At 38.6% G+C, this 22,482-nt stretch overlaps 1 protein-coding gene and 2 gene segments (V, D, J or C); 2 read left to right on the forward strand and 1 right to left on the reverse strand.

Annotated features, from left to right (window-relative positions):
• The window catches only part of LOC131517958 (T cell receptor delta constant-like), a 193,710-nt gene that overhangs the window by 24,933 nt on the left and 146,295 nt on the right, over positions 1-22,482 (forward strand).
• LOC131516909 (T cell receptor delta variable 1-like) lies at positions 3,116-3,812 on the forward strand. The segment is given in 2 exon segments: positions 3,116-3,314; positions 3,491-3,812. Coding segments are annotated over 2 exon segments (492 nt in total).
• LOC131515847 (large ribosomal subunit protein uL15-like) lies at positions 13,169-15,550 on the reverse strand. The gene is made up of 2 exons (XM_058736263.1): positions 15,118-15,550; positions 13,169-13,275 (listed from the first exon to the last, which is right to left on the reverse strand). The coding sequence occupies exons 1-2, from the start codon at positions 15,533-15,535 to the stop codon at positions 13,169-13,171; spliced, it is 525 nt and encodes a 174-aa protein (XP_058592246.1). The 5' UTR covers positions 15,536-15,550.

Here is a 22,482-nt window from a genome sequence, read left to right on the forward strand (position 1 = left end):
CCTAAGAAATAATCAGAAAAATAGACCACAAAAAAGCAAATCAGATAAGTATTAAAGAATCAATATCATACAGATCATGTTCTTTTACTCCAATGAATAAAGTTAGATACTATTAGTAAAAATACAACTATAAATAAAAAGAAATAGACTCATAAATAATTAGGAACCAGTGGTACCTGAATGGCTCAGTCAGCTAAGGGTCTGACTCTTGATTTCAGCTCAGGTCATGATCTCAGGTCATGATTTCAGGTCAGGTCATAAGTTCAAGCCCCAGGTCAAGCTCTGGGCTGACAGAGCCCACTCGGGATTCTCTCTCTCCCTCTCTCTATGCCCCTCCCCAACTCTCTTTCTCTAAATAAATAACCTTTAAAAAAATAAAATAATTTATGAACCAGAAAAGAAATTATAATGGAATTGTTAAAATATTTACAATGGAACAATCATGAAAGGTCTACATTTTAAAACTTGAGCAATGTAGCTAAGCAGCACACAGAGAGTTTTTATACCCTTAAAATATATCAAAACAAAAAGACTGAGCATAACGAACTAAACATTCAATCAGAAAGTTTTAAAAGAGAGTAAGAGTAAACAACAAAAGAGAACAAAAATAGTAATAATCAGTGCTACAATTAAGATAATAAAGAGAAAGAACCAAAGGAAAGAATCCATTTAAGTTGGTTCTTTGAAAAGAATTAGAAAATGGACAATTCTGTGATAAGATTTATCAGGAAATTAAGAATATATAAAAACATGGTGTAAAGGAAGATTGTAACTACAGACACAATGAAAATTTAAATGATTTTAAGAACGTGCAAGGAATAAATCCATACAAATTAATTTGAAAACTTGAACAAAATGTAAAACTTTCTAAAAATTATTGTCTAGCAAAACTGACAAGAAAATTGGAAAAGTTGAATTATAATGCACATTAAATAAATTTAAAACTCTATGCAAAAATATGGTTTCACAGGCAAGTTACATCAAACCCAAGACCAATAATTTCCATTCCTGACTACTGAGAAAAATAAAAACAGGAAGACTACTACTCAACACATTTTATGAGACCAGGAGAACCACAATGATGAAAATAAACAAAGATAGATGACAAAGGACAATTATAGACCAATATCACCTATTAAAAGCAATGATTGCTCCTAAACATAATATTAAACAAGCATTGGATAATACTAATACGCCATGATCGATTAGGATTCATCTCAGGAATATGAGGAAGGTTTAATAATAGTACAACATATCACACATAAATGATATTAACTATAAAATTATGTCACTAAATGCAGAAAAGTGATTTGGTCAAGTCTAACATTTATTTCTTTTTTTTTAATTTTTTTTAACGTTTATTCATTTTTGAGACAGAGAGAGACAGAGCATGATTGGGGGAAGGTCAGAGAGAGAGGGAGACACAGAATCTGAAACAGGTTCCAGGCTCTGAGCTGTCAGCACAGAGCCCGATGCGGGGCTCGAACTCATGGACCGCGAGATCATGACCTGAGCCGAAGTCAGATGCCCAACCGACTGAGCCACCCAGGCGCCCCACTAACATTTATTTCTAATTAAAGTCTCTTCACAAATTCAGAAGAAAAGGGAACTTCTTTAATCTGATGAAAGTAATCTTTGAATTTGTTTTCAAAGTGAGATATTAAAAACATTCCCTTAAAATTTTGAAACAGTCAAAGATTTCCAATATTATTCTTTCTATTCTATATTGCAATAAATGTCTTAATGACTGCAGTAAAATTACTAAAACATTAGAACTGGAAAAAGAAAATACATCTATCATTAATCACAGATAGTTGATTCCATCGCTGGGGAAGAAAGTGTATAAATGAGCCTAGAATATCTTCTCCCAGAAAACTAGAAGCTATCACAGATTACAGAGGCCATGTCACAAAGGTTCAGGAGCCAGACTGAAAAGATTTCTGCTAGTAAAGAGGGGAAAATTCCCACATCAATAAGACCATGAATCCAATCAACTAAAACACATCAAGTATGTTTAAATCCATGAGTTCCTAAAACAATCCTCCTTATTTACTTTTAGGGGTTTATCCTGGTTGCCTGAGATTTGCTTGGGACTATTTTGGTGTTTGTCCTGAGAAACGCCTCCATCTCAGGCAAGCAGGGATGGTTGGGTCACCCTAGAGGCGAATCAGCTCATTATCCTACAAACTGACAAATGAATGGAAAGAATCCTACACTTAACCTCAAAGGTAATCAAATAATTGACAAGGAAAAATTATCTTAACAGAAATGCTTCAGTTAAAAAATGAAGTAGAAATGATATAATTAGAATATCATTTTGCAAACCAACTCCTATTCAAACAATAGATCAACACACAGAGACACACACACACCAAAAGACAACCTGACGTTACATGCCTCCTGTGTAAAGGACACAACCCTATGATGTCTGGGATTTGCTTTAATCTAACCAGAACTGAAAGAGGTATAGATGTGTAGGGTGATGCGGGTGTAGACGAACAAGATTGCCCATGACTTGATAATTGTGGAACCTGGAAATGAGTACATGCTCTTTCATTGTACTATTCTCTCTTTGGTACATGTTTGAATTTTCCACAATTAAACACTTTAAACCAACATAATTAACATGCAAACAAATTATCAGAAATGCAAAGATATATTTACAATGCCCACTGAATCCTATTTAAAACTGTCAAAAAAGGAAACAAAACAATGTCAAACGATAATATGTAAACAAATTAAGTGACACACAGCAGAGTACCTTGAAGCTGTAAAAATCACATTTCACGTACGGTTGAACGACATGGTGGCACATTCATATACATAATGTTCAACACAAAAAATACTTTTAATTTGATCCCAATTCCATTAAAATGTGCACATTTGCATTTAAAAATACTGAAAAAAAATGCAACAAAATGTTAACAGCATTACCTCTGGGTAATGAGATTATTACCAACCTCCTGGTTGGATTTTATGTCTACTTCTCCCCCTTGGTTATGTCCACATTGGGCAAGTTTTCTTTCATGATAACCATACATGACATGTTATCTATCAGTTAGACAACAGAGGCCTGGAGGAAGAGGCAGGAGGCAGGCACACACAGCAGGAAGTGTGACTAAGCTGACGTATGCAGAAACCCCACTGCCAGCTCTATAGAAGCAAGGCCACAGAGCCACCCAGTTCCAATGACACTGCAAAGGGCCTGGCAGGTGGAGACCAAACAAGAGCCATTTCACTAACAGGAAGATCCCCCAGGATGCAGTCCAGACTCCCCACTCTATTGTGCACAGTGGTGGCCTTCATCAGCTTTGGTAAGGAGCCCACCACCCCTGCAGCCAGGGCCCAAGGGAGGAGGCCTGGGAAAGAAGTTAGAAGAGAACTTAGCTGTGCCTTTCTCCATTTTGTTTTCTGGGTGAAAACCTGGCTATTTGATAGCTTTCTTGAAAGCTATGTCAGCAGCTAAGTTATTTTTCCTTCTTTTCTACAGGTTCCAGCAATACACAGAGCGTCACTCAATATCCAAGTTCAGTGCATAAACAAGAGGGAGAATCTGCGAATTTGTTCTGCCGTTTCACACTCAGCTATACTTACTATGTGATGAGCTGGTTTCAACAGCCTTCCAATGGAAAGATGACTGAAATCATTTATCTTTATTCTGGTAGCACAAACACTAAGAAAGGACGATATTCTGTGTCATATCAGGCAAGAGACAAAGCTCTAAGGCTCACCATCACAGGCTTGATGCCTACAGACTCAGGCGTCTATTTCTGTGCTGTTGGAGAAGCTGCACGGTGAGAGGAATGACAGGGAGAGCCATACAAAAACCCCCTGGGCTCAGCATGAAACAGCCACCTGCTCCAGGAGCTTAGGAGAAAACAACCACAGAACAGGAAAAGGTAAACAGAAGGTAGGGTGGGTGGCACTGGTGGGTCTAGAGAAGAAGCTGATGAATGTTCTAGCAATAATCTTCCCACATCTGGTATCAGATGAAGAGTTGTGGTTACAAGATCCCAGTCTCAAGAGTATTTTCATCGCAAAATCCCATAACCAATCAGGATACGCATCTATCTCTTCTGCTGCCCAACATCCATCCCTCTGTTTCTGGTGACCACACCTGGATTTTCCCTGGATAACCAAGCCATGCATCCTCCTACCCCATGTTTGGGTTTAGATGAGGCCGACGCCAGCCTTGGACTCCCTGGCCAATTAACATACTTCTCTCTCTGACCATAGTTAATTGTTTCAAGGATGGGTACCTGCCCCAAGTCTACATCCCAAAACTTAATATGAAACTCTTGGGAATACTGCTGGGAATGTAAGAGGCTAGGATACAACCATTCAGCTGCCAGCAGCCCTCTTCCCACCACAAAGGAAGAGTATGATCCTGAAAGAGAGAGAGTGAAACTGAGCTCCCTTAACATTGTTTGAGGTCCGGACCCTTAGTGATCAGAAATGTACTTGGATTTTTCAGTTGTATACCCACACTGTCTTCACTTCTGTTCCTCCAGAAGAAGATAAGGATTCAAGTGCAAGTGATTTAGTTGGGAGGTGATCCCAAGATGCAGGGCAGTGGCAGTGGGAAGAGTGAAAGGAAAGGATGTCAGCCAGTGAAATTCATGTGTTTTAATGCAATCCCTATCACATACCACTAGCATTTTTCACAGAGCTAGAATAAACAATCCTAAAATTTGTATGAAACTCCAAAAGACCCTAAATAGCCAATGCGATCTTAAAAAGAAATGCAAAGCTGGAGGCATCACTAATCTGGACTTCAAGCTATAACACAAAGCTGTAATCATCAGGACAGTATGGTAATGGCACAAAAACAGACACCAAAATCAATGGAACAGAATAGAGAATCCAGAAGTGGAGCCATAAGTATATGTTCAAGTACCTTTGAAAGCAGGAAAGAGTAACCAATGGAAAAAAGACTGTCTCTTCAACAAATGGTGTTGGGAAAACTGGACAGCAACATGCAGAAGAATGAAACTGGACCACTATTTGGACTACACACAAAAATAAATTCAAAATGGGTGAAAGACCTAATTGTGAGACAGGAAACCATCAAAATTCTAGAAAAGAACACAGGCAGAAACCTCTTTGGCTGTGGCTACAGCAACTTCTTACTAGACACATTGCTTGAGGCAAGGGACCCAAGAGCAAACATGAACTATTGGGACCTCATCAAGATAAAAACCTTCCACACAGTGAAGGAAACAATCAACAAAACTTACAGAATGGAAGAAGATATTTGCAAACAACATATCTGAATAAGGGTTAGAATCCAAAATCTCTAAAGAACCTAATCAAACTCAACACCCCCAAAAACAAATAATCCAGTTAAGAAATGAGCAGAAGACATGAATAGGCACTTTTCCAAAGAAGACATCCAGAGACAAATAGACACATAAAAAGATGCTCCACATCACTCATCATCAGGGAAATACAAATCAAAATCACAATGAGATACCACCTCACACCTGTTTGAATGGCTAAAATTAACAACATAAGAAACAACAGGTATTGGCGAGGGTGTGGAGAAAGGGGAGCCCTCTTGCACTATTGGTGGGACTGCAAACCGGTGCAGCCATTCTGGAGAACTGCATGGAGGTTCCTTAAAAAGTTAAAAATAGAACTACCCTATGGTCCAGCAATTGCACTAGTGTTTACCCAAAGGACACAAAAATTCAGATTTGAGAGGTACATGAACCCCAATATTTATAGCAGCATTTTCAACAATAGTCAAACTATGAATAAAGCCCATATGTCCATCAACTAATGAATGGATAAAGAAGAGGTGATATATATATACAATGGAATATTATTCAGGCATCAAAAAAAGGAATAAGGAAATAAGGAAACAATTTGGTTTTCTCTCTCTCTCCCTCTGCCCCTCTCCCCAGCTCAGGCTGTCTCCCTCCCTCTTTCCCTCCCCCCCCTTCTCTAATATAAAATAAAATTTAAATTAAAAAGAAAGTTTAAGAAAAATAAGAAAAACCTGAGAATTAGTCATAGCCAAGAGGAGCCTAAGGAGACATGAAAACTAAATGTAATGTGGTCTCTTAGTGGGATTCTGTAGTAGATAAAGGACATTAGGTAAAATCAAAGTAAATCTAGTAAAGTATGAACTTCAGTTAATAATGTATCAGTATTGTTTTATTAATTGTGGCAAATGTACCATTGTAAGATGTTAATAGTAAGGGAAACTGGGTGTGCAGTGTATGGAATCTATGTGTACTATTTTCATGACTTTTCTATAAATCTATAACTGTTCTAAAATTAAACTTATTATAAAAACTTACAAAACTATAGGTTTTATATGACCTGCACTTTGTGGAGGGAGAATTACAATTTTATGTATAGTCATATCATTATTTATACATCAAAAGGAGTCTTGAACTGTGCTGTGCAAACATAGCCAGAGGGTACAGTGGTTATGGGACACGTGGATTGTGACTAATCCAAATTAAGATGTGCTGTGAGTGTCAAATATACACCAGCTTTCAAAGACTTCCATGAAGAAAAAAATATAAACATTCGCATTAATATTTATTTATTAACTAATGTTGAAATGATATTTGGGGTTTATCAGGTTAAATAACATATTTTTAAAATTAATTTTATATATTTATTTATAGTTTCTTTTAATGTGACTCCTAAAAAATTTAAATTATTTATGTGGTTCAGATTGTATTTCTATTGATAGCAGTGGTCTAAAAGGATAGACATGAAATGTTAGCAATTGTTATTCCTGATAGTGGAATCCAGGGTAACTTTTTAGCTTAGTTTTTTTTTCTTTTCTTTTTTTTTTTTTTTTTGAGAGATCTTGAAGGAAGCAATTTATTACATAATAAAAGAGGGATACACAACCTTAGTACCATACAATTAAGATGGAAGATAACAGTGTGGGCTTGCAGTAGGAGTCTGTGAACCATTTTCCAAAAAAGAATTGAACCAGGGGGCCTGGCTGGCTCAGTCGGTAGGGCATGCAACTCTTGATCTTGGGGTCATGAGTTAGGGCCCCACGTTGTGGGTAGAGATTACTTAAAATAAAAAGAATTGAACCTGAATTTTAAGGATCAGTGGGATTTTACAAAATGGACAGGAGGTAAGTCATTCCCTGTGAAAAGTGAAGGCTTAGCATCATGAAAGTGCTTCTCTCTTGGGTAAGGAAGAGAGGCTAGTGAACTGAAATGAGTTCCAAAAAAACTCATGAGCTCCAAAGAAATGACTTAGTGTTTGTTGGATGCATGGATGGATGGATGATTAGATAATAGGTGATAGATAGATAGATAGATAGATAGATAGATAGATAGATAGATAGATAGATAACATAGGTGGGTGGGTAGGTAGATAAATGAATAAAGAATAGACAGATAAATCCGCAAGTTTTGAGGCTGGGCTCAAATTTTACCGAGAATGTCTCCCAACACAGAAGCATGATGATAAGTTGTATTCTTTTTGCAGAGCAACCTGGCTATTTTTGTCCAGCTGAAAGAAAGGAATTGTGGGTATCCAAAATCGCATTGAATTAAGACATTTGAATGTGGTCAGAACTACAGGGATATGCCTAGGCTTAGGATGTAATCAGGGTAGTGTGGCCTTTTAACATTATGTGTGGGTGTGTTTTCTCACAAACACATGTGCAGAGACACACATAAAACTTTGGGTTTTTCTTTTCCTTTTTACTGTGTTATGCCAAGCTTTTGTTTTGAGTGAATTGTCACTTGCCAGTGTCCCATGTGTGGGAGCCCAAAACCCCATGTAGATGAGATACTTGGACCCATAATAATAATGGTAGCAAGTATTTACATAACTTGGATAAAGGATCCAATTCAGCTGGTTGGGGAAAAGAATATTTTTAAGGATATTCTTTTTTTTTTTTTTTTTAAGTAGGCTCCACGCCCAACCTGGGGCTTGAACTCACAACCCTGAGATCAAGAGTCACATGCTTTCCCGAATGAGCCCGCCAGGTGCCCCTGGGGAAAAGAATATTCTTTTTTTGTTTGTTTTTTTTTGTTGTTGTTTTTTGTTTTTTGCTTGTTTTTGTTTTTTTGGTTTTTTTTTTTTTAAATCTAATCTAGTAGATATTTTTTTGAAATTTCTGGGTATTTTTTTTAATTTTATTTTTTTTAATTTACATCCAAATTAGTTACCATATAGTGCAACAATGATTTCAGGAGTAGATTCCTTAATGCCCCTTACCCATTTAGCCCATCCCCCCTCCCACAACCCCTCCAGTAACTCTCTGTTCTCCATATTTAAGAGTCTCTTATGTTTTGTCCCCCTCCCTGTTTTTATATTATTTGTGCTTCCCTTCCCTTATGTTCATCTGTTATGTCTCTTAAAGTCCTCATGAGCGAAGTCATATGATATGTCTTTCTCTGACTAATTTCACTTAGCATAATACCCTCCCGTTGCATCCATATAGTTGCAAATGGCAAGATTTCATTCATTTGATTGCTGAGTAATACTCCATTGTATACATATACCAAATCTTCTTTAGCCGTTCCTCCATCAATGGACATTTGGGCTCTTTCCATACTTTGGCTATTGTTGATAGTACTGCTATAAACACGGGGGTGCATGTGTTCCTTTGAAACAGCACCCCTGTATCCTGTGGATAAATGCCTAGTAGTGCAATTGCTGGGTCATAGGGCAGTTCTATTTTTAGTTTTTTGAGGAACTTCCCCACTGTTTTCCAGAGTGGCTGCACCAGCTTGCATTCCCACCAGCAGTGCAAAAGAGATCTTCTTTCTCCACATCCTCACCAACATCTGTTGTTGTCTGAGTTGTTAATGTTAGCCATTCAGACAGGTGCAAGGTGGTTATCTCATTGTGGTTTTGAGTTGTATTTCCCTGATGATGAGTGCTGTTGAGCATTTTTTCATGTGTCAGTTGGCCATCTGGATGTCTTCTTTGGAGAAGCGTCTATTCGTGTCTTTTGCCCATTTCTTCATTGGATTATTTTTTTTTCAGGTGTTGAGTTTGATAAGTTCTTTATAGATTTTGGATACTAACCCTTTATCTAATATGTCGTTTGCAAATATCTTCTCCCATTCTGTCAGTTGCTTTTTAGCTTTGCTGATTGTTTCCTTCACTGTGCAGAAGCTTTTTATTTGATGAGGTCCCAGTGGTTCATTTTTGCTTTTGTTTCCTTTACCTCCAGAGACGTGTTGAGTAAGAAGTTGCTGCAGCCAAGATCAAAGAGGTTTTTGCCTGCTTTCTCCTCAAGGATTTTGATGGCTTCCTGTCTTACATTGAGGCCTTTCATCCATTTTGAGTTTATTTTTGTGTCTGGTGTAAGAAAATGGTCCAGGTTCATTCTTCTGCATGTCGCTGTCCAGTTTTCCCAGCACCAGTTGCTGAAGAGACTGTATATATTCCACTGAATATTCTTTCCTACTTTGTCAAAGATTAGTTGGCCATATGTTTGTGGGTCCATTTCTTGGTTCTCTATTCTGTTCCATTGATCTGAGTGTCTGTTTTTGTGCCATAGCTTTCCTTTTTCTAATTTTTCTTCAATAAATGTGTGTTCCTTGTACAATAAAAAAAGTAATAAAAATATAGACACAAAGAACTACTGCTATGAAATGTCATACTAAAAGATGGAGCATCAAGCAAAAATGTTAAGTCATAGAGTCCTTCATTAATTAATTATTCATCCACTCATTTGAATATACATATATTAAGTATCCCATGTGCAAGGCACAAGGACAGTTCCTGGGACTACAAATACACAAAAAATTATTTCCTACAAGGTCACAGTCCACATGGCCAAATAGGCTTGTAAATAAAATTTTAAAACACTGTAAGGTCAGTGATACTATGGGATTCCTGTTGTCAATTCTCCTCTATTTCCTGCTTTTAATGCTGCTTTTTTCCTGACTCCCACCTTAGTTTAATTCTTGTCCACACCTAGATTGCAGCTAATACATATATGCTAATGACTATTCCTCTAACCTTGATTTTGCACCAGACCTATGTATACAGCCCACAGCCTTTGGGTCAGGTGACCCTTGAGCAATATAAAATGTATAAACCTAAAACCCATAACCTTTCACCTCCCCTACTTCAAGATCTTCTGCCTCCACATTTCTTGTTTTAATTGATGATACTGTCTTACCTTACAGCTCTGTGTAAAAGGCAAATTTAGGTATTTTACTTCACTTCTCACAGCTTTTTAGACTAAGCCTGGCACAAGCCCACATAAGATTCTCATTTAGCTGCCTCATCTCCTGACACATCTGTCACCAACGTAGACCTGGAATTACCAAAATACTGAATTCAGGAAATATCATGAGTTAATACATCTCTTGTCTCCATCCTTCCCTCTACCCTACTCTTTGTTTGGAGTTTCCAACCTCATCACTACCTCCTCCTCATTGTCCTCTGACTTCTTCTCTCTGAAGCCTTCCTTGATCTTCTAGGCAAGTTTAAAGTCTCTCTCATCTGGCTCCCTTTGAAATTTGTACTTATCTATGAGAACAGCACTTATCTCCTTGTATATTTTTATATTTATTGCCTTCTTCCTCTAGGATACTCAATTTCTTGACACCAGAGATTATGTCTCTTTCACATCGATATTCCCAACATTACACAGATCATAACAAATAGAAGACTCTCAAGTTTATTGAATATTTCCCATCATCCTTCACCTTTCTTACTCTACTGGGGTCACTCTTACCCTTGAGTGCCCCAAGCAGGCTTCCACATCTGGGTTTTTCTTACTAGACTATTCTTGCTTCAAATAGTCTCCTTAATCCCATCATTCAGATCCCTGCTCAAATGCCACCCCATTAGAGACATCTTTACTCCAATATAGATAGTACCTACCTAACACATTCTCTCTTCCCCTTTACCCTGTCTCACATTTTTCATTGCAATCATCACTAGCAAATATATTATATGTTGTTGGAATATATTTTTACATGTATCTCCACCACAAGATAAGCATCAAAGCTTGGGACTTTGAATTATTCAACAAATGAACAAAGATCTGGTGCATCTATAAAAATATAAATGATGGTATTTATCACCTACATATGACACTGTCTCTCTTCCATTTCCCATTCATTTGCTTTATTCTCATCAAGCCATATATCTAGGACAAAAGAAAGATTAAGACACAAATTTCCAAGAATTGTCAAGTATAATAAGACTGAGTAAGCAATAATATTATAAGATGAAAATGGGCAATGGTTCAGCTAACTTTTTTTTTAATTGTTTTTAACGTTTATTTATTTTTGAGAGACAGATCATGAGCTGGAGAGAGGCAGAGAGAGAGGGAGACACAGAATCTGAAGCAGGCTCCAGGCTTCAAGCTGTCAGCACAGAGCCAGATGCGGGGCTCGAACCCACAAACCGTGAGATTGTGACCTGAGCTGAAGTAGGCTGCTTAGCCAACTGAGCCACCCAGGCGACACTGAACTCCTACTTTTATTCTGTTCACTGTCACTTTCAATCCAATCTGGTAGTGTTTCTGCTGAAATAATTGTCTCAAACACTTCCTGAGTCCACCATGGATTTCAATGAAGTTTACTCCTTTAGAAAAAAGCCACACCTACAGATCCTTTCCAGATAACCTGTACCTGTGGCCCCTGCTCAGATAGCTGAGGAACATTTCTCTTAAGCTTCCTAGAAGTACTATCATGTGGTTGGAAGTCACATCCAAACCGCTTGAAAGAGCTCCTTGTGCGACTGAATACTCCCATCCCTCAATCCTTCTGAAGTTTTGATCAAAGACTATATAGTCACACTGTCACATTTTTTCTTTGTGCCACACTATCTTAATTTTTGCATCTTTTTCTGTTAGAATAAATTGAGAATTTACAGATTCATCCAGTCCTGGTTCCTTTTTGTTTCACAATTCTTTCCTCCATTTATCTCTCTTGTCTTCATTTCATTAAAAGCAGCAAGAAGAAACCAGGTGAAACCTTCTTACGTTGCTTTGAAATCTCCCCAGCTCTACAACAGAGTTCAGCTTTCTGCATAACTATAGGAGGTAATTTCAAAATTTTTCTGCAACTCTTAAACTGGATTCCCCTCCTCCAGTTCCCAATAACATAGTCTTTACTTCCTTCTAAGACTTCATTAGCAGTATCCTTAAAGTCCAGATTTCTGTTAGCCCTTAATATAGGGCAGATAGAGCTGGATCTAGAAACACATTGCCAGATTTCCCTCCCTGATGCACACCAGGAAGTTAGGACCATGCAGAAAGTCACTTCATAACTTGAAGTCTGTCCCTCAGGCACAGGCCTGAGAGGTATTTCAAGGTGTTTCTCTCCTCCCTCCATCTATCCACAACCTTCTACATCCATGAAGTTTCTACATCCAGAAATAGAAACTCCCAGAAACAACTTAGAGAATGAGGACAGAGAAGAAGGTACGAAAGTAGGGTAGCTATAATTTATGTTTATTTGTTTGCCAAATATAAAATGCTCTTATGTCTTTTTTTCAGATCTTTAAAATAAGGAAGTTTGCCTGGGGAACCTCAAAAGGCCCTTTAATTCTAATTTTTGTGATTTTATGATTTGAAAAGATAAAATTTAAATTAGTGCTGGTGTTGAAGTAGAACTATCAAAAATGCTAGTCTTGGCACTGAAACCAAGCCCTTGATCCAGTTTCAGTTGAGAGCTCAGTGATGTTGGCCCCTACTAATATTCCAGCCACCCAGAACCCAGGGAAAGGTGAGTGAAAAGTAAGGTCTAAGAATTAGGAGGCCAACTTGGGTAATCAGCAGTCAACTTATATATGAAAATGAGCACCTTCGTGGGCACGTCACAAATACACACCAAAAATCTGTCACGCTCAAACTCCAAGTCCCAGGGGGAGATTTGCTAAAACGGATTAACCTCCCAGACTGGTAAACATACAGGTAAACCTAGAGGTAAAATATCTCCTTTTTCCATCCCCCTGACATCTTTTATTTACCCTACTGCTTTCTATGAGTGATTCTGCTTCTGGGTATGTTTAGATTTATTTCAGAGCAGTTGCTTTTATTTCCATATTAATGTTTCACTCAAAGTTAAACCTTAATGTGGTGATACTGGAATGTGTCCCCACATCTCCAGTGGTCTAGGTGCTCAGGACTGAGCCTCTTTGTTACAACTCCTCAATTTCTTCTAATGTGCAGCCAGCCTGGAGATCCAAGACCTAGAATACTTTAAGGAGGCTGCTCCTCTGTCTGGCCTCCAGGGGGCAATCGTGCCACTAACACAACTCTCAGAACAATGAGAAGATGCTGACACTCTCTGGGGGTGGGTGAGAGGCCTGAACTCAGGACAAAAAAGGAATAAGGATGAAAATTAGAAGCCTGAATAATATTGAGGTAATTGAGGCCGAATCTCTTTAAAATTCTCCGAAACCTTAGGAAACTGTGAGCAACTCTTTCCTTCTCCTGCAAGCACAATTTTCCCAAGGCCTATCTTCTACCCAATCCCAGGCTTGTAAACCTCTCCATTGGGAGAAGCTCCCCATTTCATTATCATGCCTTTGGGCAAGATGCACTTTATAACAATGGTTATGAAGATTCATCCTTTATAACAAACCCCTGTCAGAAGAATAACTTGGTCAGGAGAACTTGTTACTTATCTTGAGCGGGTCACCCTAAGCTTTACGTGTACCCGTTGGCACTCATGTCATCTTTGACTCTTCTGGAATGACAATTTCAGCAGCCAGGATCTCAGAGTTTTCTGAAATAGTTCTCAGAAACAACCTGGATAAAGGCCATGGATCTTCCGTGTTTTGTATGTTAAGATACATCAGGGTAATGGCGAGTTGTGGGGTTGGGAGGGCCCAGGTACATGATTAGTTCAAGGAGCTCAGGAACTGTCAAAATAAACATCTAGCTGCCTAGCTATCTGGCTAAGAATCCTAATGGACTCTGGAATAATGATCGTTTATGAACAAAGTTATTTAATATCCTTAAAAAATAAAACATTTTTACAAAGAAACTCGAGAAAAATTATACCAATTTTTAAAAATGCAATGGATATGAACAAATAATTTCCAAATTAAAAAAAACAAAAAAACAAGCACAGGGGCGCCTGAGTGGCTCAGTCGGTTGAACGTCTAACCTCAGTTCCGGTCATGATATGGGTTCGAGCCCCATGTCAGGTTCTGTGCTGACAGCTTGCTCAGAGCCTGGAGACTGCTTCAGATTCTCTGTCTCTTTCTCCCTCTACCCCTCCCCAGCTCACACTCTGTCTCACTCTATCTCTCAAAAATAAATAAATGTAAAAAATTAAACAATTAAAAAAAAACAAGCACAAATACGAAAAGAGTCCAATGTCATGGTGAACAAATGCATTATAAAACAATAAGCAAATATTTTTTTCTCTACAAATTGTTAAGTACTTTGTTTTAAATCATTAGATGCTGATGTCATGAAACGAAACTCTTAGAAAATGCTATAAAAATGTCAATTTGTACAGTCATTGGAAGGGTAATTTATTAATATGTATAAAATTATTTCACCCAACAATTCTATATTAGGAAATTTTTTTTTATATTCTCCCACTCATTGTATTTTCAGAGTATACAATGCAAAACAGGCCTTTCAACTCTAAGATACACAAATATGCTATCGACAAATATTCTCACTTTATAAATGTTCAAGGTAGGGCCAAGTCCTTTAAGTACTGGTGCTCTCTCTTGCACATTTTCTGAGGGGAGTTGGCAAAAGGAGCTCGGGCCCTCATACCCTTACTCCTGGATCTGTTAGGTGACTTTCCAATGTACAGATAGAGAGGTAGGGGTGCTAAAGAACTTACACCCAGACCAGAAAAGAAAAGCAGTTGTTAGTATTTAATGAACCTCTCTCCATGTGGCTTCAGGCTACTAAGACACAGGCTCCCTCACACCCTTAATCTTTTCCTCAGCTCTTTTTTTTTTTTTTTTAATTTTTTTTTCAACTTTTTTTTTTTTTTTTTTTTTTTTGGGACAGAGAGAGACAGAGCATGAACGGGGGAGGGGCAGAGAGAGAGGGAGACACAGAATCGGAAACAGGCTCCAGGCTCCGAGCCATCGGCCCGGAGCCCGACGCGGGGCTCGAACTCACGGACCGCGAGATCGTGACCTGGCTGAAGTCGGACGCTTAACCGACTGCGCCACCCAGGCGCCCCTTTTCCTCAGCTCTTTTACTGAAGAGTTTGGCCTTCACAATGACAGGCTGTTTGGGGAGCTTTCCCTTTCCCAATACTTTGTAGTAGCCCGATCGCACCACATCAATGATAGGAGCAGCTCCAGTCTTGTTTTTGGCAGCATTTACCCGTGTCTGCTCACTGACCAAGGTCCACAGTTTATCAAGGTTAACAGTTGGGCAGAAGCTCTGGTTCCTTTTTAAGTGGTAATGCCTCATACCAACTTTTCCAAAGTAACCTGGATGATATTTGTCAAAGTTGATCCTGTGGTGATGCATACCACCAGCATTACCCCGGCCTCCTGGGTGCTTCCGGTGCTTGCCAATGCGGCCGTGGCCATGGCTCACGTGGCCCCGAAGTTTCCGGGTCTTCCTCAGTCTGGATGGCATGTCAGTGGCCCAGAAGAAAGCTCTATATTAGGAAATTTATCCTTAATAAATAATCAGAAAAAGGGATGCATGGGTGGCTCATTTGGTTAATCACCAGACTTCAGCTCAGGTCATGATCTCACCGTTCGTGGGTTCGAGCCCCATGTTGAGCTCTATGCTCAGAGCCTGGAATTGTTTCACGTTTTCTGTCTCTCTCTCTCTCCGACCCTCCCCAATTCATGCTGTCTGTCTCTCTCTCAAAATAAATAAACATTAAAAATGAAAGAAAGAAAGAAAGAAAGAAAGAAAGAAAGAAAGAAAGAAAGAAAGAAAGAAAGAAAGAAAAAGAAAGAAAGAAAGAAAGGAAGGAAGAAAGAAAGAGTGAGTCAGAAATAGAGGTGCCTGGATGGCTCAGTCAATTCAGTGTCAGACTTAGGTTCAGGTCATGATCTCATGGTGTGTAGGTTCGAGCCCCACATCGGACTCTATGCTGACAGCTCAGGGCCTGGTGCCTGCTTTGGATCTGTCTCCTTCTCTCTCTGCCTCTTCCCCACTTTCACTTTGTCTCTGTCTCTCAAAAATAAATAAATGTTAAAAATAATGTTTAAAATAAGAAATAATCAGTAATATTTACCACAAAAAAGTAAATCTCAATAAGTATTCAAGAATCAATATCATATAGTGATATCATGTGTTTTTATTACAATTAATAAAGTTAGATACTATTCATAAAAAAGCCAACTTTAAATAAAAAGAAATGCACTCCTAAATAATTTATGAACAAGGGGCACCTGAGCAGGTCAGTCAGCGAAATGTCTGACTCTGGATTTCATCAGGTCATAATCTCAGGTCACAATTTTGGCTCAGGTTCATGAGTTCAAGCCCTGCATCAGGTTCTGCACTGACAGCAAGGAGTCTTCTTGGGATTCTCTCTCTCCCTCTCTCTCTACTTCTCCCCTGCTTTCGCTCTCTCACTCAAAATAAATTCATAAACTGGGGCGCCTGGGTGGCGCAGTCAGTTAAGCGTCCGACTTCAGCCAGGTCACGATCTCACGATCCGTGAGTTCGAGCCCCGCGTCAGGCTCTGGGCTGATGGCTCGGAGCCTGGAGCCTGCTTCTGGTTCTGTGTCTCCCTCTCTCTCTGCCCCTCCCCCGTTCATGCTCTGTCTCTCTCTGTCCCAAAAATAAATTAAAAAAAAAAAAAAAAAGTTGGAAAAAAAAAATAAATTCATAAACTTAAAAAAATAAAATTATTTATGAACCAGAAAAGAAATTATAACGGAATTGTTAAAATATTTCCAACTGAACAATCATGAAAGGTATAAATTTTAAAACTTGAGCAATGAACCTAAGCAGCACACAGAGAACTTTTTATACCTTACAAATATGTAAATTAAAAGACTTAACATAATGAGCTAAACATTCAACCAGAAAGTTTTATTTTTTTTTCAACGTTTATTATTTATTTTTGGGACAGAGAGAGACAGAGCATGAATGGGGGAGGGGCAGAGAGAGGGAGACACAGAATCAGAAACAGGCTCCAGGCTCCGAGCCATCAGCCCAGAGCCTGACGCGGGGCTCGAACTCATGGACCGCGAGATCGTGACCTGGCTGAAGTCGGACGCTTAACCGACTGTGCCACCCAGGCGCCCCAGAAAGTTTTAAAAGGGAGTAAGAGTAAACAAAAGTAGGAGGACAAAAATAGTCATAATCAGCGCTAAAATTAAGGTAATAAAGACAAAGAAACAAAGGAAAGAATCCATTTAAAATGGTTCTTTGGAGGGAGCCAAGATGGCGGAACAGCATGGAAGTTTTTTGTGTGTCTTGCATCCAAGAAATACAGCCAGACCAACACTAAACAATCCTGCACACCTAGAAAACTGATCTGAGGATTAACACAACAATTTGCACAACCCGAACCACAGAATTCAGCAGGTACACAGTGCGGAGAGGTGAACTTGGGGAGCAAGAGGCCATGGTGGGCAGGGAGGTACTTTTGTGGGTGGAGAGGGGACGGAGACAGGGCAGGACGGGGCGGGGAGAACATGGGAAAAGCACCCCTCCCTCCCAAAAAGCAGCTGGAGAGAAAGTGGAAAACAGCTGCAGGGACTAAACTAAAAAGGGAGAAAGGAGAAAGAGAGGGTTTAAATTCCATTAAGACTGTAAACAAGGGGAGCACAAAGTCTGCAACTCTTCAGCTTGATACTTGGCAGTGCTCTGGTGGGAAGGGCGAATCCCCAGGAGCAGAGTGGGGTCTGGGAGGTTCTTGGGCCACAAGGGGAAAAGCAGTTCCACTGCTGGAAGGAGATTTGGTAGAGACTGTTGAAGCCACCTGGTCCCAGCAGACCCAGAGAACGGCCACATTCGCTGGTGCTGGAACAAGGTCGTTAAGGGTGAAGCCTGGTGCCAGATGTGTGTTGTGATTTTCCATAATCCCTGAAAAGCTGCTGCTACACTATCTCACGAACTTTTTCTGGGGTGGGCTGACACCTGGCCACAGCCTCCAGGCATCAGCAGCAGCAGGGTCCAGCAAGCATTCCTGGGTGCAGCTGACATTTGGCCATTGCTCATTCGGCCACTGCTTGCAGAGGGGCGCAATAGGTCAAAGCCTCAGTTCCTTCAGAGGTAAAGGGCCGGGAAACACAGCTGCAACTGAGACAAAACTCAGGAGAGAGGTACTGCCTGGGGCTTGGTCACAGACAGTGAAAAAGCGGGGAGTGGACGAAAGCTGAAGACAGAGGACAGGTGCGTGATTGCTGATCGGGGAGAACAGAGTTCCAATACTAGAACTGGGTAGCTGGGTGACACCATTTTCACCACTCCCGTGCATGCGCATACGCACCTACGGGCGCCACAGCACTCCAACCCAGTAGGCTAGCAGTGTCATCTAGTGGAGAATGGAGCCATTACACTGATACCCGCCCAACTGGGCCAACCTTGCTCTTCAAGAACACAAGTCTTACTGCCTGCTTAATTTATGGACTATGAAGCGCTTCATAGTCTGACTTCTAGGGGAAAACAAAGTAATTTCAGTCCTATTTCAATCTGTTAGTAGGTCCATCATCAATTCAATTTTTTTTCTTTTTTTTTTCTCTTTTCCACTTTTTTCTTGAATATGGGAAGAGAAAAAATTCATTTTTTTGTTCAATTTTTATTAAAAATATTTTTCTTTAATTTTTTACTATATTTTTTACTTTTATGTGAGTTTTTTCAAATTCCATTTCACTGCCATCATTTTATTTTAGTCTACATCAGTATATTCACTTTTTCAAATTTTCAAACGATTTCCTTTTTTTCTTTTTCTTTTTTCTTTTTCATTTCTTTTCTTTTTCTTGAATGCAGAAAGAGAAAACTTCATTTTTACTTTCAATTTCTGTTAAAAATATTTTTCTTTAATTTATTTGACTACATTTTTCACTTTTATGTAAACTTTTTCAAATTCTATTTTACTTCCATCATTTTATTTTAGTCTATGTCAGTGTATTCACTTTTTTCAAATTTTCAAACGATTTTCTTCTTTTTCTCTCTTTTCTTTTTTCTTTTCTTTTTCTTGGATACAGAAAGAAAAATTAATTTTTTATTTTTATTTAATATTACAAATTTTTTTTAATTTTTTCTACTATATTCTTTACTTGTGTGTAATTTTTTTCAAATTCTATTTTACTCCCATCATCTCATTTTAGCCTACTTCAGTGTATTCATTTTTTCATATTCTCCAACTATTTTCTTTTTTTTTCTTTCCACCTTTTTTTCTCTAATCTGTCAAACCACTTTCAACACCCTGACCAAAACACACCTAGGATCTAGCATCATTTATTCGATTTGTGTGTGTGTGTGTGTGTGTGTGTGTGTGTGTTTAATTTTTAAATTTTAATATTTTTTAATTTTAATGTTTTTAATTTTAATTTTTCTACCTCATTAATTAATTGTCTCCCTTCAAAATGACAAAACGAAGGAATTCACCCCAAAAAAAAGAACACAAAGAAAAGACAGCCAGGGATTTAACCAACACAGATCCTAATCCCTTTTTGCAGAGATAAAAGAAGTAAAAAATAGCCAGGATGAAATTAAAAATGCTATAACTGAACTGCAATCATGGATGGATGCAGCGGTGCAAGGATGGACAAGGTAGAACATAAAATCGGTGATATAGAGGACAAACTTATAGAGAATAATGAAGCAGAAAACAAGAGTCAGATGAAGACAAAAGAGCACGATTTAAGAATTAGAGAAATCAGTGACTCATTAAAAAGGAACAACATCAGAATCATAGGGGTCCCAGAAGAGGAAGAGAGAGAAATAGCGGTAGAAGTCTTATGTGAGGAAATCATAGCAGAAAACTTTCCTAACCTGGGGAAAGACACAGACATAAAACTCCAGGAAGCACAGAGGACCCCCATTAGATTGAACAAAAAGTGACCATCAACAAGGCATATTATAGTCAAATTCACAAAATACTCAGGTAAGGAGAGAATCATGAGAGCAACAAGGGAAAAAAAAGTCCTTAACCTACAAGGGAAGACAGATCAGGATTGCAGCAGACCTATCTACAGAAACTTGGCAGCCAGAAAGAGGTGGCAGGATATATATAATGTGCTGAATCAGAAAAATATGCAGCCAAGAATTCTTTATCTGGCAAAGCTGCCATTCAAAATAGAAACAGAGATAAAAAGTTTCCCAGACAAACAAAAATTAAAGGAGTTTGTGACCACTAAACCAGCCCTGCAAGAAATTTTGAGGGGGACTCTCTGAGGGGAAAAAAGATGAAAAAATAAATAAATAAATACCAAAAGCAACAAAGATTAGAAAGGACCAGAGAACACCACCAGAAACTCCAACTCTACAAGCAACATAATGGCAATGAATTTATATCTTTCAGTACTCACTCTAAAACTCAATGAACTCAATGCTCCAATCAAAAGACATAGGGTAACAGAATGGATAAGAAAACAAGATCCATCTATATGCTGTTTACAAGGGACCCACTTTAGACCTAAAGACACCTTCAGGCTGAAAATAAGGGGATGGAGAACCATCTATCATGCTAAGTATATAAATATCATGCCAAATATATGAATCAAATAATCACTAACATAAAGAAACTCATTGATAGTAATACCATAATAGTAGGAGTCTTCAACACCCCACTCACAGCAATGGACAGATCATCTAATCAAAAAATCAACAAGGAAACAATGGCTCTGAATGACACACTGGACCAGATGGACTTAACAGATATATTCAGAACATTTCATCCTGAAGCAGCAGAATATACATTCTTCTCCATGCACATGGAACGTTCTCCAGAATAGACCACATACTGGGACACAAATCAGCCCTCAACAAGTACAAAAAGGTTGAGATTATGCCATGCATATTTTCAGACCACAGTGCTATGAAACTCGAAATCAACCACAAGAAAAAATTTGGAAAGGTAACAAATACTTGGAGACTGAAGAACATCCTACTAAAGAATGAATGGGCTAACCAGAAGTTAAAGAGGAAATTAAAAAGTATATGGAATTCAACCCAAAACCTCTGGGACACAGCAAAGGCTGTCATAAAAGGAAAGTATATAGCAATCCAGGCCTTCCTAAAGAAGGAAGAAAGATCTAAAATACACAACCTAACCTTACCTTAAAGAGCTGGAAAAAGAACAGCAAGTGAAACCCCAAATCAGCAGAAGACAGGAAATAATAAAAATTAGAGTATAAATTAATGCTATCAAAACCAAAAAAAAAAAAAAAACAGTAGAACAGATCAATGAAACCAGAAGCTGGTTCTTTGAAAGAATTAATAAAATTGATAAACCACTAGCCAGTTGGATCAAAAAGGAAAAGGAAAGGACCCAAATAAATAAAATCAAGAATGAAAGAGGAGAGATCACAACCAACACAACAGAAATAAAAACAATAATAAGAGAATATTATGAGCAATTATATGTCAATAAAATGGTCAATCTGGAAGAAATGCACAAATTCCTAGAAACATATACACTATCAAAACTGAAACAGGAAGAAACAGAAAACTTGAACAGACCCATAACCAGTAAGGAAATCGAATTAGTAACCAAAATCTCCAAAAAAACAAGAGTCCAGGGCCAGATGGCTTTCCAGGGGAATTCTACCAAACATTTAAGGAAGAGTTAACACCTATTCTCTTGAAGCTGTTCCAAAAAATAGAAATGGAAGGAAAACTTCCAAACTCTTTCTATGAAGCCAGCATTACCCTGATTCCAAGACCACACAGAGACCCCACTAAAAAGGAGAACTATAGAACAATTTCCCTGAAGAACATGGATACAAAAATCCTCAACAAGATATTAGCTAACCAGTTCCAACAATACATTAAAAAAATTATTCACCATGACCAAGTGGGATTTATACCTAGGATGCAGGGCTCGTTCAATATCCACAAAACAATCAATGTGATTCATCACATCAATAAAAGAAAGGACAAGAACCATATGATCCTCTCAATAGATGCAGAGAAAGCATTTGACAAAATACAGCTCCGTTTCTTGATAAAAACCCTCAAGAAAGTAGGGATAGAAGGAGCATACCTCAAGATCATAAAAGCCATATATGAACGACCCAATGCTAATATCATCCCCAATGGGGAAAAACTGAGAGCTTCCCCCCCAAGGTCAGAAACAAGACAGGGATGTCCACTTTCGCCACTGTGATTCAACATAATATTGGAAGACTTAGCCTCTGCAATCGGACAACACAAAGAAATAAAAGGCATCCAAATCAGCCAGGAGGAGGTCAAACTTTCACTCTTCACAGATGACATGATACTCTATATGGAAGACCTTAAAGATTCCACCAAAAAACTGCTAGAACTGATTCATGAATTCAGCAAAGTTGCAAGATATAAAATCAACGCACAGAAATCAGTTGCATTCCTATACACCAACAGTGAAGCTACAGAAAGAGAAATCAAGGAATCTATCCCATTTACCATTG

The sequence above is a fragment of the Neofelis nebulosa genome, chromosome 7 (genome assembly GCF_028018385.1).
Source record: "Neofelis nebulosa isolate mNeoNeb1 chromosome 7, mNeoNeb1.pri, whole genome shotgun sequence".
Classification (NCBI taxonomy): Eukaryota; Metazoa; Chordata; class Mammalia; order Carnivora; family Felidae; genus Neofelis; species Neofelis nebulosa.

Excerpts from the sequence above, each read along its gene's own strand:
- LOC131515847 (XM_058736263.1), bottom strand. The coding sequence starts at position 15,535 with ATGCCATCCAGACTGAGGAAGACCCGGAAACTTCGGGGCCACGTGAGC. Across the intron at positions 13,276-15,117 it reads TGAGGAAAAGGGGCGCCTGG|GCCTCTCACCCACCCCCAGA; the intron begins GTGGCGCAGTCG and ends TCCTGAGTTCAG.